Source organism: Wyeomyia smithii, chromosome 1, assembly GCF_029784165.1.
Source record: "Wyeomyia smithii strain HCP4-BCI-WySm-NY-G18 chromosome 1, ASM2978416v1, whole genome shotgun sequence".
Taxonomy (NCBI): Eukaryota; Metazoa; Arthropoda; class Insecta; order Diptera; family Culicidae; genus Wyeomyia; species Wyeomyia smithii.
In genome coordinates this window covers 197387277-197402496 of record NC_073694.1, presented here as the reverse complement: position 1 = coordinate 197402496, position 15220 = coordinate 197387277, and the positions used below count along the sequence as shown (strand labels likewise).

Here is a 15220-nt window from a genome sequence, read left to right as displayed (position 1 = left end):
ACAAGTAACAAGTAACAAGTAACAAGTAACAAGTAACAAGTAACAAGTAACAAGTAACAAGTAACAAGTAATAAGTAACAAGTAACAAGTTAAAAGTAGAAATGAATTGTAAAAAGTAATGAGTAACAACTAGAACGTAAAAAGTAAATCAGAAAAATTGAAAATTAATGAAGTAAAAAACATGAGAGATGAAAACTCTAATGAAAATGTTGCAGTAGTTAGTAGTCTTTGAAAGTTATCCCTTAACATGAAAGCCAAAATCGTAGTTTTACAGTTGCATTGAAATTATTTCTAGGTCACCTTTTATTCGGAAGATAACTGCCATGAAGCTCATTCCTTTCCATCGGCTTGCCGGTCTGCGCACTATCAGTCCAAACCGAGCTCCTCCCAATGTTTAATTAAACTTTAATCTGTTCAAATTGTGCGTAACCACCAGTAGCTACTGCACGCCGTAATCTGAAGCCTATCAGCAATACTCTAATTGTGAATTGAAGTGCTCGGCAAGCAATCCCTCCTCACTTCCCAACTTTTTATCACCCTTTAAATAACATCCTTCAATTACAGGAGGAAAGGAGAGCGAAAGACGATCACTGCTGTGGGAGGGCCCATCACCCTCTACCTAGATGACGACATCCGGTGCCAGCATTGACTATCGTTATCGCACCTTGCGCTGCAACCTGTTGGCCACTGCAGAGGTTCTTTTTGCACCGATTATTTATTTCATTGTTTGTTTTTCTTTTGCTCGGAAAGAGATGGGGCGCGTACGGTCGGAAAACTCGAGGAAAACTTCGTTCGTGCTTCTGCGGGGGGAAAAACTTGTATAAAAGCACAGCGAGGAACCACCGCCGGTGACAGTTGTAGTGCGGCACGGATTTCGAGTGGAAACGATCCTGTGGATTTGAAGCGCAACAGGTGTTGAAGAATCGGAGAAATTTAAGGGTGTTTTTCGGAAGGTGATTGATAGTGTAATCGTTATTTAGCGTTTGGATTCAAATCTTAAAACCACTGCTTGAATACCCTGTTGATGTTTAGATAATCGGAATAGTTCTTAGTGAAAAAGGTAGGATACAATGTGTCTTATGTTCTGTGTTAAAACTAAGTAAATTTAGTTGTTAAAGCTAACTAAAAATAAAAATTAACTAACTTAAACTTTCGAAGTGACCATCCTAAATATAACTAATGTTTTGCTAATGCATTGGCTGTCACACCATAATTCATTTTCAAGTGAATAGAAATAACGATCAAGTGAATAAGAAAAACGATGTGTTTACTTTAACAGCAAGGGCCTCAATTCTTCCTAGTTTTAATATATAACTTTCTAGTTTTTATATGTAACTTCAAACATTTTCGATTATTTTTAGTGACAGCATTTTTCCACACTGGAAAAATGCTGATTATTTCATATAGAGAACGTTGGTTAAGTTTCACACAAATGAATAAATAATTTCGAGTCTGGCCCCAGTTATTTAGCATGAGAATAAAAATTGGTTTCCGCACCCAAAACGCGAATTTTCAGCCGAAGTTTAGAATAAAATCTGAACGAATGATTAAAAAGTAGAACAAAAGTAGAACATAGAACGTTGTTATTTTTTTGATTACACATTTAAAATCATTTTGTGTTGCGATTATTCGTTCACTCATGATATTAATCATTTTCTCAGAGAAATTGTAGCTAAACGAAGAAGTAAACGAAAATTTTGAAATTTCCGATATTACTACGAAAAAGTTTGTAAATGTTTGATCGAAAAATATTTTTTTTCGATTTTTTTTTTTTGTCATAAAGAAAATGGTTTTGCAAATCTGGAGAATTCTTTTGAATTTTTTCAATGATATTAATGGAAATCTAAAGAGCCATCATACCATTGAAACAAGTGTAATCTCTGCAAACAGCTTAACCAATTTGAATATTTAATGTTGCATATAAAGAGTTTGGTAAAGAAGAGAAAATTTTCTATGATTACTCTATTTTTATAAAAAAAAGCATGCGAAAATAATATATAAAATTTTGTTGATTAAACATGACAATCAATCATCCCGCACTCACTCAATAGGTTATATTGTCGAGTTATCCGGGACCGGATCTATTTTCGTCTCAGGGTGATCGGATCCCCAGATCATTCCCATATAAGGGAAAGTTTTTGGGCAATCACGGATATTGAAAGAATGAGTCATGATTGGGGCAAATTTATGTAATAGTAAAACTTGATGAACGCTTAAAAGTTTTGCGAATTCGTTTGCAATTAACACATCTATCAATCGATGCTGAGTGTTGTAAATCGGCACTCCATCAAGTCAAGAATTATTATTAATTCTTTTATTATATAGAAAAAGAGAATTAGCGAAAAATAAATACTCATAAGTTCCGCAAATTTCTTTCCAATTATCACATCTATCAAGCGGCGCCATCAAGACGAAAATTACACCGGTCGACAAAAGCGAAAAAAAATGTTGCACTGAAGATCAAAACTGTTGCCTTAAAAAGATTATAGCTTTTTAACCAACTGAATTTTAGTGCCCAGAGTTTGGTTAGAAGTGCGTCAAAAGGCCGCAGAGTAATTTCTCATCGGGTTCGTCGCTTCAAATTTGGCTTATGAGAAAACTCATTTGAATCTTTGAAAAATTTATCAAAATTGGCAGGAATGTTGGCTGTGCTTACCAGTGTTATTTAATCGTTGGAAAAGATCATCAACGAAAAATTGGGGAACCCCCAATAATTTTGCGAATTTTGTTTTCAATTAGCACACCCAAGCATGGGAAATTTCACTCACGCACATTTTTCGATGCAAATGTGTTCTATGATTCAACACATTCCTTTCGAGCATTCCTACTCGCGTTTGCGCGTGTTTCTAAAACCATAAATGATGACTGAATAATTTAAACGTGATTGTCGATTTGTGTTTCTATCGATTAAAAGATAGAACATACCAAATTTGACCTATGAGTACCGGAATTTGATCAAAATTGCGAAAAATAGCATTATTTAATCCGCCATTTCTGCTCCACGTAACGTTAGTTCATCTCAACTACGCTTGAAATGCATTTAAAAAAAGATAATGGTGAGTGGGAAGATTCTTATTATAGCAGCATGACGTCCTGGAGCCCTCTCTTTCATTCTACGCATAACTTTCGCAAGTATGTGCTACAAAGTCCGAATACAGTGAATTCAATGTGCGTAGATATGCTGTGTATTGTTTTATAACTTTACAAATACTTGTAGCGCTAATATAATTATTGCATTCCTAAAATAAATTGCAACGCATAGCTAATTATCCTATCTATAGCTGTAAGAATGGAGAAAATCCGTTGGAAAATGACTGAGTTTTAAGCATTTCAAACCAATGGTCTTAGATGGCCTCGATGGCTCGTTAGCGAAGAGGGTCCAAAACTGGCAAGTCTGTGATGAACCCAGTTTATCAGACGATAGAAATATCAGATTTAACATCGAGGCTTCTCCTCTTAAAGGAAAACTATCCAGGAATCCAAAGAAAACCAACTGGAGTTCTTTTAAAGCGAACATTTAGTTAACTCAAGGACATCTGGCCATACAAATATTCGAACTCTAGTTAAACACATCGCAGCAAGTGACCTACAACACAGGATCACGGAAGCTCAACTTTTTTCTTCCAGCTTTACTCCGTGACATATCCCGGTCAGCTGGCGTAACGTTAAGATGGTGTTTATACCAAAACCGGGCAAAAAAAAACAAAACATTGCCCAAAGCTTTCAGACCTATAAGTTTGACGTCTACTGTTCTCAGGTTGATAGAGAATATTACGGATAGCTACATCCGCAGAGAGTTTCTGGAGGATTAGGATGCTCGTCAACAGGGTAAATCTCCTGAAACCGCTTTGCATTTCCTGAGGGCGAAGATCGAGAAGTCACTGAAATATAACGAGACAGCGGTATGCGCTTTTCCTGATATTGAGGAAGCTTTCGATAACACATTTTTTGCATCATGGCTCTACAAAATAAAGGAGTCGGCAATAGTACAATAAGCTGGATCCAAGCAATAATGCTTTCGATCAGGAAGATCACAGCTACTAGTTCTCTCTCCACTATCATGGTCACCGGTGGTAGACGTTCTCCTAACCAAGATTTCGCAGCTAGGCTACGAAGTCATTGGGTATGCTGATGACGTAGTTCTTATTGTTCGGGGAAAATGTGATGCAACTCTATCTGGTCGTATGAAAACGGCTTTTAACACCACCGAAGAAGGGCTAAGCATGAACTCCACTAAAACAGTCATTGTACTGTTTACCATTAGCCATCCTCCGCTACTGAGTGGGGTAAGACTGAGTTTCAGCTAAGAGACCAAATATTTTGGAATCGTTCTGGATTAGAAGCTGAACTGGACTGCTCACCTAGAATACGCTTTCAATAAGGTAACTCCAGCGATCTGGGCTTGCAGTACACTGTTCGGTAAAACCTGGAGGCTAAAATCGCAATAATCACTCTGGTCTTACATCACAATTGCTCGGCAAAGTATAACCTATGCAGCCCTCGTATGGTGCCCTAACGTAAATAAAACCGTCAGCTCAAGTGTCAGGCAAAACTTACCAAAGCTCAACGACTGGCCGGTCTTTCAGTTACCAGTGCCCTACACACAACCCCAACCCGACAGCAGTCATGGAAGCCATGCTCTGCTCACTGCCTCTACATTTCCATCTGAAGAAGGGAGTAGAACTTGGCGCACTATGACTGCGAAGAATTACAACGATGCTCGGAGGTGACCTAACAGGTCACCTGAGCAACCTGAAGAAGCTCAAGCTAACATCTTTAGTAACAACAGTGTCGGACTGAATGGAAGCGAAACCAAACAAGGGAATGAATTGAAAAACTCAGAGAACTTTCCCGTCTCAACAAAATAAGGCTCCTTTGGATACCCGGTCACTGCGGCATCGAAAGAAATTAACCTGCCGACAGCCTAGCAAAACAAGAATCTACTCAGCAATCCGCCATTAAAGGCAAACTAGAAATCTCATTGGCAACATGGACAGAATTGTAGACAAGCTCAACAGTTTATCTACTCCAACCTTGCGGTTACAAAAACGCTACTAAGTTTAACGTGTAGTGAACTAGGTATCATCGACACTGTCCTGCTTTCTATCATTTAAAGAAAATCGGATAAGTCCAAAGTAAGTACAGAGGGTTCTAATAGTCTTCTACCGAAGAACTTATATCTTCTGCTAAAAACTGCCGGACATCGGCATAACAGATGTTCTGTGAGTTCTCTTTTTCCATACCACATAGGCAACAAGTATCATCTTGAAGTTTTTTCATAACCTTCAAGTGATAACGGTTTGGATAATCCCCTGTTATTAGACCGGTATATGTGCTCTTTCTTTTAAAGCTCCAGTATTTTGCGAATCATCGGAAAGTTCGATGTGATGAACCCTAGGATGAACCGCTTCAACTGCCTACCAATGAAAGTATTTGTAAAGTTGGATTACATTCTCAGAGTTTCCCATGCTTTCAGTTCCATTCTAAGGCGTCGTACACAAATTACGTAACGCTAAAAACCTAGATTTCAGACCCCCCTATGTAACGATAAGTAACATTCGATATGACCCCCCCCCCTGAAATTACGTAACGCTGGACATCCTGCCCCCCCCCCCTTCCAAATTCACAATTTTGAGAAAACATCACAGTTACGTAACGGTCTCAACAACCCCCCCTCTCCCCTATGTAACAATAAGTAACGCGGACTCAACCCTCCCTCCCCTCTTCATGCGTTACGTAATTTGTGTACGACGCCGAAGGAAACAAGCCGATAGATCACAGAAGGGTTCTGGTCTTATGAACTGATGAGAAGATCCAAGTTTTGCAAGTTCATCGGCTTCTTCGTTTCCATCGATTTCACAGTAAGCAGGAGTCCAATATAAATTTATTTGATTATTACAACCTATTGTTTGAAGTGATTGAACACAATCCCAAACAAGTTTTGATGTGCATGTCGCAGACTTCAAAATATTTAAAGCTGCTTGACTGTCGACCTGATGCAAATGTTTGAATGCCTATATTTTCTGCGCAGCCATATTTCGGAACATTTTAGAATCGCCTAGACTTCAGCTTGGAAGTCAGTTGTCAATGGCCCATTGGAATTCATAGGTCTGTTCCTGGGTTCCTGCTCCCACTCAATTGTTCATTTTTGAACCATCTGTGTAGAAAATGATTGATCCCGGGCTGAGACCAGGACCACTGCGTTCCCAAATATTTTACCTTGCCATGTGCTGTCTCAAAAAGTTCTCGCCATGTTGCTAGGGTCTGGGCTGTGTTTCGCCAGTTCCCCAGGCGTCTCATATCCCGCAAGTCTGCTTCGATCTGGTCGAGCCATCTTGACGCTGCGCCTCTCTATTTCTAGTGCCGTTAGGGTTGCTGAAGAGGAGTGATTTCACAGGGTGACGTGACCGGCCCACCTATTGACTTTCGCCAGGTGTGCAATGGGGTTCTCTCCAAGCAGCGCGTGCTCATGGTTCATGCGCCGTCGCCATTCTTCGTCGTCCGTGTGTACTCCACCGTAGTTAGTCCGCAGTACCTTCCGTTCGAAAATTCCAAGAGCGTTAAGGTCCTCTGTGAGAAGCGTTGTTTACCTCGATTTCGTAGAGGACTACCGGTCTTATCAGGGTTTTGTACAGCGTCAACTTCGTGCGTCGTTGCCCTCGACTCGAACGAAGTGTCTTCCGAAGTTAAAAGTAGGCACGATTTTCAGCCTGAATGCTGGTGTAATTGTCGACGGTCACCAGTAAACCCAAGTACACGAACTCGTCGACCACTTCAAGCTCATCGCCGTCTACGGAGACTTGAGTTGGGGGGTTAATGTTATTCTCCTTGGAACCTCCCGCTCGCATGTATTTCGTTTTTGACGCATTAATTTGCAATCCAATTCGTCCGGCTTCGGATTTCAGTCGAGCGTAAGTTTTCTCCGCCGTCACAAAGTTACGTGTTCTGATGTCAAAGTCATTTTTTTTTTGTTAGGAAATTAAAATTACGTTGTCCATTGATGTGAACTTTTGTAATACTTAATCATAATGTCAAAGTCATCCTCGAAGCCCAGAAGCTGAACAGACCTTATGAAAATCGTGCCCCTCGTGTCTATGCGCTAAAAACGCACGTAGCACATCACTTAGCCTTGATCAGTCGAGTCAGTTTATCTTGAAATCTGGCCGCGGTGGCACGGGTTCCTATGAAACCCACCTGGTACTGGCCCACAAACCTCCTGGTTAAAGGTTCCCAAACATCACGCTCAGTTTAAAACATTCGAAATCGTCCTTTAAAATTGTATCTCCATTACTGATTACTAGGGGTTTTAAGAATATTTAGATGATCTGAAAGGTCACTTTTGAAGAGTTTTAAAGATCTTCTGATCCTAACAGCACTTTGCTCGGCTTCTAATAGTATAAATTGATGCCGTGGAAGAATAAAGAACAAGCGTCCAATGCTTTGGCAGGTGTACTTCTCATTGCACCTGTAATTGAAAGAGTGGAGAGCCGTTGAAATTTTTGCAACTTATCCTGATCACCTCTCTATTTCGTTAACATATTTTTTTCCCAACGTGTAAATGAAACGATAGTACTTAGTTTTTGAAGAATTTTTATTAAGGTTTTCCCATCGCATCACGAGAAATAATGCTTTTTGAGCTAATTTCATTTTTGTTATATGACTTACATTTTAAGTTTAGTGAAGCGGGCAATGTATGTAGTTTGTGAGAATGCGAAAATGAACGGGAATAGAAGGTGTGACTTTAGACTTGGAAAAATTTCCAACGACCAGACGGGACTCGAACCCGTAATCTCCGTTGTCTCCGGCAAGGTGTTTTAGCCAATTAAGAAGTAAAGTCCAAGACGATTTGCATTCGGTTAGCGATAATAGCATCACACTTACCAAGAAACAATTATGACTATATCATCAGCGAATCCAACTATTTCAAAACCTTCGCCTATCAATTATTTGAGAAAATCGGCAACTTTTAAAGGCCACTATAGAGAAGAAATCACTCCTCCTTCCAGGCATCCTTCTACTGCTTTCTCACTTATGTAAGAGCCTCCAAGGTTTGCTGATGTTTCTCTTTCTGATATTGGTGCTTATTACGAAAGTCACTTTACGGTGGAATCAGAGTGAAGTGAATTAAGCCCTGTTACGGGACTCACCTAAGTGATAAAAACGTCGCAAAGTGAAATCTAGGCTATTATGAGTATCATAACACGGAAAAAGGGACGTTTCGCGTGGAATTATTTCACGACCATTTTGGACGGTGAAATGATTTCACGAAGATGGGGAAGGTTTAAAAATCGATTGATTTGTAATCTAATGACAATATAATATATATTATATCGGATTTATTTTCCAGTAACAAGACGATTTTTTTTGAGTTAAATCGATTCCCTGGGACTTATAAATTTTGAGCTGCGGTCAATGGAGGGGTAAGGGAAAAAATTGACCTTTGAATTTCGTTAAGCGGTAGGGGGCAAAATTTTCGTCTTCTCGAAAAATGTTTTCATACACAATTTCAGCTCAATCGACTTTAAATTTTTGAGCTGGGAAACTCTCTCATTTCACTTGTCCTATTCTCATTTTCACTTCACTGTGAATTTCTCTTCACGGAGCGAATTTTTGTCACTTTACTTTAGTAAGATTTCGTTTGCTGCAAAGGACTTTTCTAGTTTTGTAACAATAGTATAAAGCAATTCTCGCTTAAACCGACCCACTGACATGAGGTCTTTTAAAAAGGAAATTTTTTGTCTTTTAATTTTGAATTTTAGTGCAACATAAGAACTAACAAATAAATATTAAACGGGACACAAACACTTATGGTTCTTACAATTTAAAAAAATACCTTTTTACCGACCGGTTTCGGGTAAGCTGTCACCCATCTACGGGGCGATGTCCATTAAATTAATCGGCGAGAGTTACAGTTTCAGTTTGGTAAGGTGGAAGAGAGGCGACAGTATGGGAGCATCATCCTCGTTCATAAGAGGCTGTTCCGATGTCATGATCCGCATCGACTCCCATGCATTAAGTTGTGACGATTTTCTGACACTTTTCAAAATTTTCACGTTCATCTGCATTGTGTTGGAGGGAAATAGCATGACTTGCCACACTTGAGTCGTTGATTCGTTTGTTGACTACAGCTTTTTTGTGTTCTTTTAGGCGAACTTTGAACTTGCGCCGGGTTTGGCCAATGTACACAGCTGTACAGTCCTGGCATTCGATTTTGTAGAGTCCCGACTTCTCATCAGGCGGAATTTTATCCTTCGCGTTACACAAAAGATCCCGTAGTCTGTTCTAATTTTTATGTTTCGAGGTAGCCGTGTCTTTGAAGGGCGTTTTTGATCGGGTTTGTCACTTTTGCGTAGAATGGCATGCTGATCCTCTCTAAATTTTCTTTTGCTGGTTGCAGAGTGGTGACTTCTCGTTTGCGTTGTTTACGTTCGTGTATGCGGATAATTTTTGTAACAAAATCTTCGTCATATCCGTTTAACCTGGCCGCTTTTTTAATCTTTTCTTTCTCTATCGTGTACTCTTCTTTCTCCATCGGTATACTAACAAAGCGATGTGCCATGGAGTGGAATGCCGCTTGTTTTTGAGCTCCACAATGGTTAGGGAACATACTTAAATGACGTAGCATTTTTTTCATGATTTTTAAGCCCCCCCTCCCCCTCGTAGCACTTGGTCACAAAACCTAAACCCCCCCTGAAAAAAAAAACGTAGCATTCGAATACCCCCCCCCCCTCTCCGCTTCCGATAAAACGTACAGAAATACGTGCAGTCAGGGTTTTTACGCGGTTTTTCATACGCGGAATTTATGAGGTTTTTTTACGCGGATTTTTCAATTAACGCAGTTTTTTTACGCGATACCGCGCTAATTCAAAAACTTTTTCGCGAATTTTCGAATTGACGTGGGTTTGGAACCAGAAACGTTTAAGTGTTTATCTAGTAGAAGACTCAGTCCAAAAAATACCCACCGCCCTCCGAAAGATCCGGAATGACCATCAAAGAGGACAGTATTAAATACTGGTTCTAGAGCGTCTCGGGTTTTTTTCTAAGCCCTTCTTGCTGGTTCACTTTACGCGGATTTTCGAATTACTATTTTTAAATAACGCGGTTTTTCACGTGGATTTTCAAATTAGCGCGTTTTTTTACGTGGATTTTCGAATTAACGCGGTTTTTTACGAGGTACGTAATAAAAACCTGACTGTAGTAACATGCAAACAAAAAATATTTGAAAAAAAACGTGTCTAATTCAGTTTATTTACAACTCATAGACTCGTGACTGCATCTTCTGCTTCGAAGGGCTTGTGTTTGGTACAAGGAGTAAAGGTGTTTAAACAACTAAGTATGATCCATGTCTGCAGAAAACACAGAAACTATTCCGGGAATGAAACGAGTATCTTGTAATTTTCACTATTAAAAGCCACAAAAAAGCAACGATTTTTGTATTCAAAACAGATTGTGTGTTTGGGAATCCAAGTGATTGTTTATGTAGCAGAGCTTTTAGAAGATTTCAGAATGCCACAGATAAAAACATTTCGACAGATCTCGCTTCAATACTTTGTGCAATGTTTTAGTGTATTTTTAGAATACATTTTTCCTGCAAAAAAATCAGTTTTTAAAATAAATGCTACGTCGATTTTACTACAACCCCCCCTCCCCCCTTGTCAGAGCTTGTCACAAAATGATGATATCCCCCCTCCCCCCATAAATGCTACGTCATTTAAGTATGGTCCTTTAGAGTCCGAAGTAATGTACCGGTCCGTGGATGTTGGTTTTCGGTAGATGCCAAATTTTAGCGAATTGTCAGATTTCATAGTTATGATCAAATCTAGGAAGGGGAGTTTTTTATCCACTTCCTGTACTTCGGTGAATTTGATCGTTGAATGTCGAGTATTTAGAAGCTCCAGTGTCTGTTCTGAATTACGTTCTTCTACTATGGCAAAAACATCATCGACGTACCGCTTCCACACGCGGGGAAAAAATTTTTCTTCTTTCAGTTTTCCCTCAAAATCACTCAGAAATAACTCCGCTAAGAGTGGCGACAATTTGCAGCCCATACAAAGACCAAATATCTGCCGGCAAAATTTCCCCCTGAATGTCATGCGTTGAATTACTGTGCTTATTCGTTACATTAATCCTCGGTTAGCTATTATGTACGTATATGCTCTTTTTGAACGGAGGTAGAAAGAACCGATCAGAGTAACATCTGATTAACAATTTGTGCCGATCGGGTGGATTTGCTCTGCTCACAAGTGTGTAGTGTCATTTCTTGCTCTGCCGGCTACTATGCTAGGAATTTACATAGTTTTTGCAGGCGAACAACAAAGAAGGGAATACTTTTGCTTTAATCATCGAGCACATTTTGATAATTACATATGAAAGTTCGCGTAGATGCGACCAACCTTTTAAATCTATTATACCACTGTCAACGCGAAAAACGCTATGATATCAATGTTTATTACTAGCAAAGCTATGTCAACTGCTTTATTTAGGTAAAGCAAAGGAAATCTTACAACATCCGACAGCAATTTAATTCTATAAAGGATTCGTTTGAAACCACAATTGGATTTTAAATTTTTACCCCGTCGAGAACTGAGCAGCTGAAATCAGTGCTCACTCAATCGGAGATGTGTAAATTAATGTTTTTTCTTTGCACCATGAATCACAGTGCTCTTTCTTGCATTGCGTTATGAATGTTCGTTGTTGTGAAAATGGCTATCTTTGATGTTTTTGAAGTAGAATACTTCTCTCAGGAAGTTTGGCTACATAGGGATGTGAAATGAAAATCTAAAACTGAAAAAAGTGAGAAATATGTCCAATTTCAAATGCTAATAAATCGGTTAGTTTTCGAAGGATTTCCTTCGTTTTTGCAGCAATCGATTAGAAAATCTTCTAAGATTCTTACCAAATGCATGAAATTGCAATTTTATTATTCGAACAATTATACTATTGAAAATTCTTAAGCCTTGTCAAAACACAAAATTCGACCTCTGATTGGTCGTTATACCGCGCTTTCCCAAGCACGGTCCACAGAGTTATGAACCTAGTAAATTGGAAATGCATCATTTGGCCTATATAAGAGCTTCATCAGATATAAACAGACATTTCATCGGATATAAAATTGAGCAACTGAAATTTGAAGAACACAAATTAATATTTGAAGAGTTAATATTTTCTCGTTTTGCGCTATAATCCAAATTAATTATAATTATCTTCATCTACATGCATACTCTGACTATTATTACGTGTTTGCGTCGCTTAGTGTTTGGCTACGGTTATGCAGAACGCAAATAACGGCGTGATGCGATTCGGCAAGACGGAATGTATTGAAATGTATAGCTCTACTTCGCCTAAAAAAGAGCTGTACATTTCACCACGGTAAGGCAAATCGCATCGCACCGGCTTTCGCGTTCTGCAGAAACCGTAGCCTTTGTTCCGTTCCCGTTTAATGATGTCGTATTAAATGTACATATTACAATTCGGCAGCACTTCAACTTCTCATTTGCACAAAATTTAAAAATATTCAATGAACTTCATTCAAAATATCAAACAAAAAGAAATTACAATACTGCCAATGAACGGTCAACGTTTATTTACTAGAAAAAATGACTGACACGCAAGCAGCCGGGTTATCTTTCTTGTAAAAGTATTATACTTCAACCTTGCGGTTGTGGCTTTGCATACAACCTTCCTGTAATTTTTTTTTTTTCTTAAGAACTATATCAAATCAAGCAAAGCTATGAATTGAATGCAAATTCAGCATGTGTTTGCTGCCTACTGGTATCAAGAGCAACAGTTTACATCCACACATTTCATTGAAGAGGAGTATTCAGAAGCCTGGTGACGAGATCTCACACGGCGGCCAAATATTTTCTACTTTAAACGAAAGCTCTATCATTTCTCGACGTGCTGGTTGTAGGGGGTTCAATGACAAATTTAAGAGAAATAAATCAATAACAAAATCAAGAGTTGATCAAAACTTTTCTAAAAACCGTTTAACCGCTTTGTGCCCGAGGGGTCCATCAACATGAACTAACCTAAGTGGTCTTCTCATTTTTTTACTGCTTTTAATCATGTAAACAAAGAAATATCTTTTTTTCGAACTGAGTTTCTATTTTTAACAACGGTATTTTCCCGTTAACACACAAGTTTATTAAGCAGACAGTATGAGCAGTAGAGAGAGAGAGCGAAAAATGGGCGGACTGAAAATATGATACAGATTTGGAAAAATATACCACATTTCGACGGGACTTGAACCCGCAATCTCCCTGTCTCTGGCATGGTGTTTTGACCAATTAAACTACGGGGGACGGTGGTACTGTTCCACAATCCATATCGTATCACATTCCACTGCCGACTTATGCTATTGCTCATCCCTAACTACACACACTGCTGTGCAAGTGTCCCCCGTAGTTTATTTGGTCAAAACACCATGCCGGAGACAGGGAGATTGCGGGTTCAAGTCCCGTCGGAATGCGGTATATTTTTCCAAATCTGTATCATATTTTCAGTCCGCTTATTTTTCGTTCTCTCTACTGCTCATACTGTCTGCCTAATTTCAGCGAAAATCGCTCTGTTGCAGAGTCCTGTGGAGTTCTAGACTGACGACAAGCTGATTGGCCTAGAGGGTTTTGGTAATGTTTTGGCCTTTTTAACGTCCTACGGGATGTAAATAAACCGTACTTGTTGACACGTTCCCGGAATATAACCTGAAATTAAACTTGATTGAAAAAATTGTGTTAGAGTGGGTATTAGAACTGCTTTACCCTTCTGTAGTAGTACAGGATAAATTCCGCCCCTACCAGGTGACTTGAATGGTTCAAAGGAGTCTATTGCCCATCAGTTTTACTTTCAGTAAAAATCCGTTTGCCCAACGTATCTGTAGTTCTATTTAACCCAATCATCATGTTCACTATTTCGTAAATTTCTGGCCTGCCTACAAGAATTCCAGTTCTTGATGCACATGTACATTATTCTTCACTTGAGTCGATAATCGCCCGGGATATTGTATATATAATCCGATGTTGTGTTTGTCTTAAAACAACTTAAACTGGTATACATAAAACATGACAAACGTTCAAAAATATTCACACTCTCCGTAACCGTAGCATCTACCTAGGTATATCATGTTCAATCCAGGAGCCTTAATTATGTTGAAAATTGAATAGTAACCAGAGCGGGATATCGATATTTTTCATGTGATGCCATCTCTGAGAAAAGTAAAGCAGAATGGTGAGCGAAGCACAAAATATAATAAACTAGACTAGCTTAGTCGAAGATGTAATTCGATCCACAAAATATATGACCCCAATCTTTACTTCCATAGTTTGTGGCTTTCCATTAACTTCCCCTTAGTTCCTGCTTCCTGCAAGTCATGACGCAATTACGACGGTGGCGTCTTTAGCTAATAGGAGCATGGACATTATACCTCCGGAATAACATCAGTGATAAGCCACGTTTCCGATGTTGAGAAAATGAAACTATATAGCCATTGTAAAGTAACGAGCAACAGGTTAGAAAACCAACCGGGCTATGTTGACAACGCGGGGGATAATTAATTTCCACTGGTCTACCTACCTACAGCTGGAGTTTTGGTCAATGAAAAATTGATCATTATTTGCAAATAGCTAAACGCGCACAAGTATCAGCCACTATTAGCAGAGGCAAGTGAACCCTGCAATGAATCATTCTTATGCTAGCTAGAACTGCCTACACAAACAGGCCTGTGAGGGCTTCCCCATGCGTGCCATTTAACCGGCAGCAGAGGGCACGCTTTTGAACTCATAATTTAAAAATTGAACATGCTTGCATGCTTTATTCTCCGGTCATAGACGTTCAATGCTCACTCCAATGTGTTCGTACTGTTTATTTATAGAGTTTCATCAGTGAATCCCCGCTAACCGAACGCTGCTGAAGAGAAATGGAGTCCTCGTTGTCCACCGCCACCGCCCGCGTTCTCGTTGTTCTGCTGGTATGCGGCCTGCTGCTGGATCTGAGCACCTTCACCGATGCCCGACCCCAGAAAAATACGCAGCAGTTTCAAGAATATCTGAAAGAGCTTCGAATCCTGCAGGAAATCGATAACAAGTACGGCCGGCTTAATAGACCCAGGTAGGAGGGCCTTCAATTATAACCATGAAAATAAGCAACATTCCAAGCCTAACGAGAGAAATGGTTCCATCTGTTTGTTGCTGCTGCTGCTGCCGACTGGCCTTAGGCAAGTCGTGAT

The 15220-nt window shown here is 39.4% G+C and overlaps 1 protein-coding gene across 1 annotated transcript in view; it reads left to right on the top strand.

Moving 5' to 3' along the window:
* Positions 1-858: 858 nt before the first annotated feature.
* LOC129734059 (neuropeptide F-like) overlaps positions 859-15220 on the top strand; it is a 53025-nt gene continuing 38663 nt past the window's right edge. The window contains exons 1-2 of the mRNA XM_055695781.1: positions 859-1060; positions 14867-15102. Of these exons, the coding sequence (XP_055551756.1) occupies positions 14912-15102 (191 nt within the window). The 5' untranslated portion in view covers positions 859-1060; positions 14867-14911. The remainder of the gene's footprint in view (positions 1061-14866; positions 15103-15220) is intronic.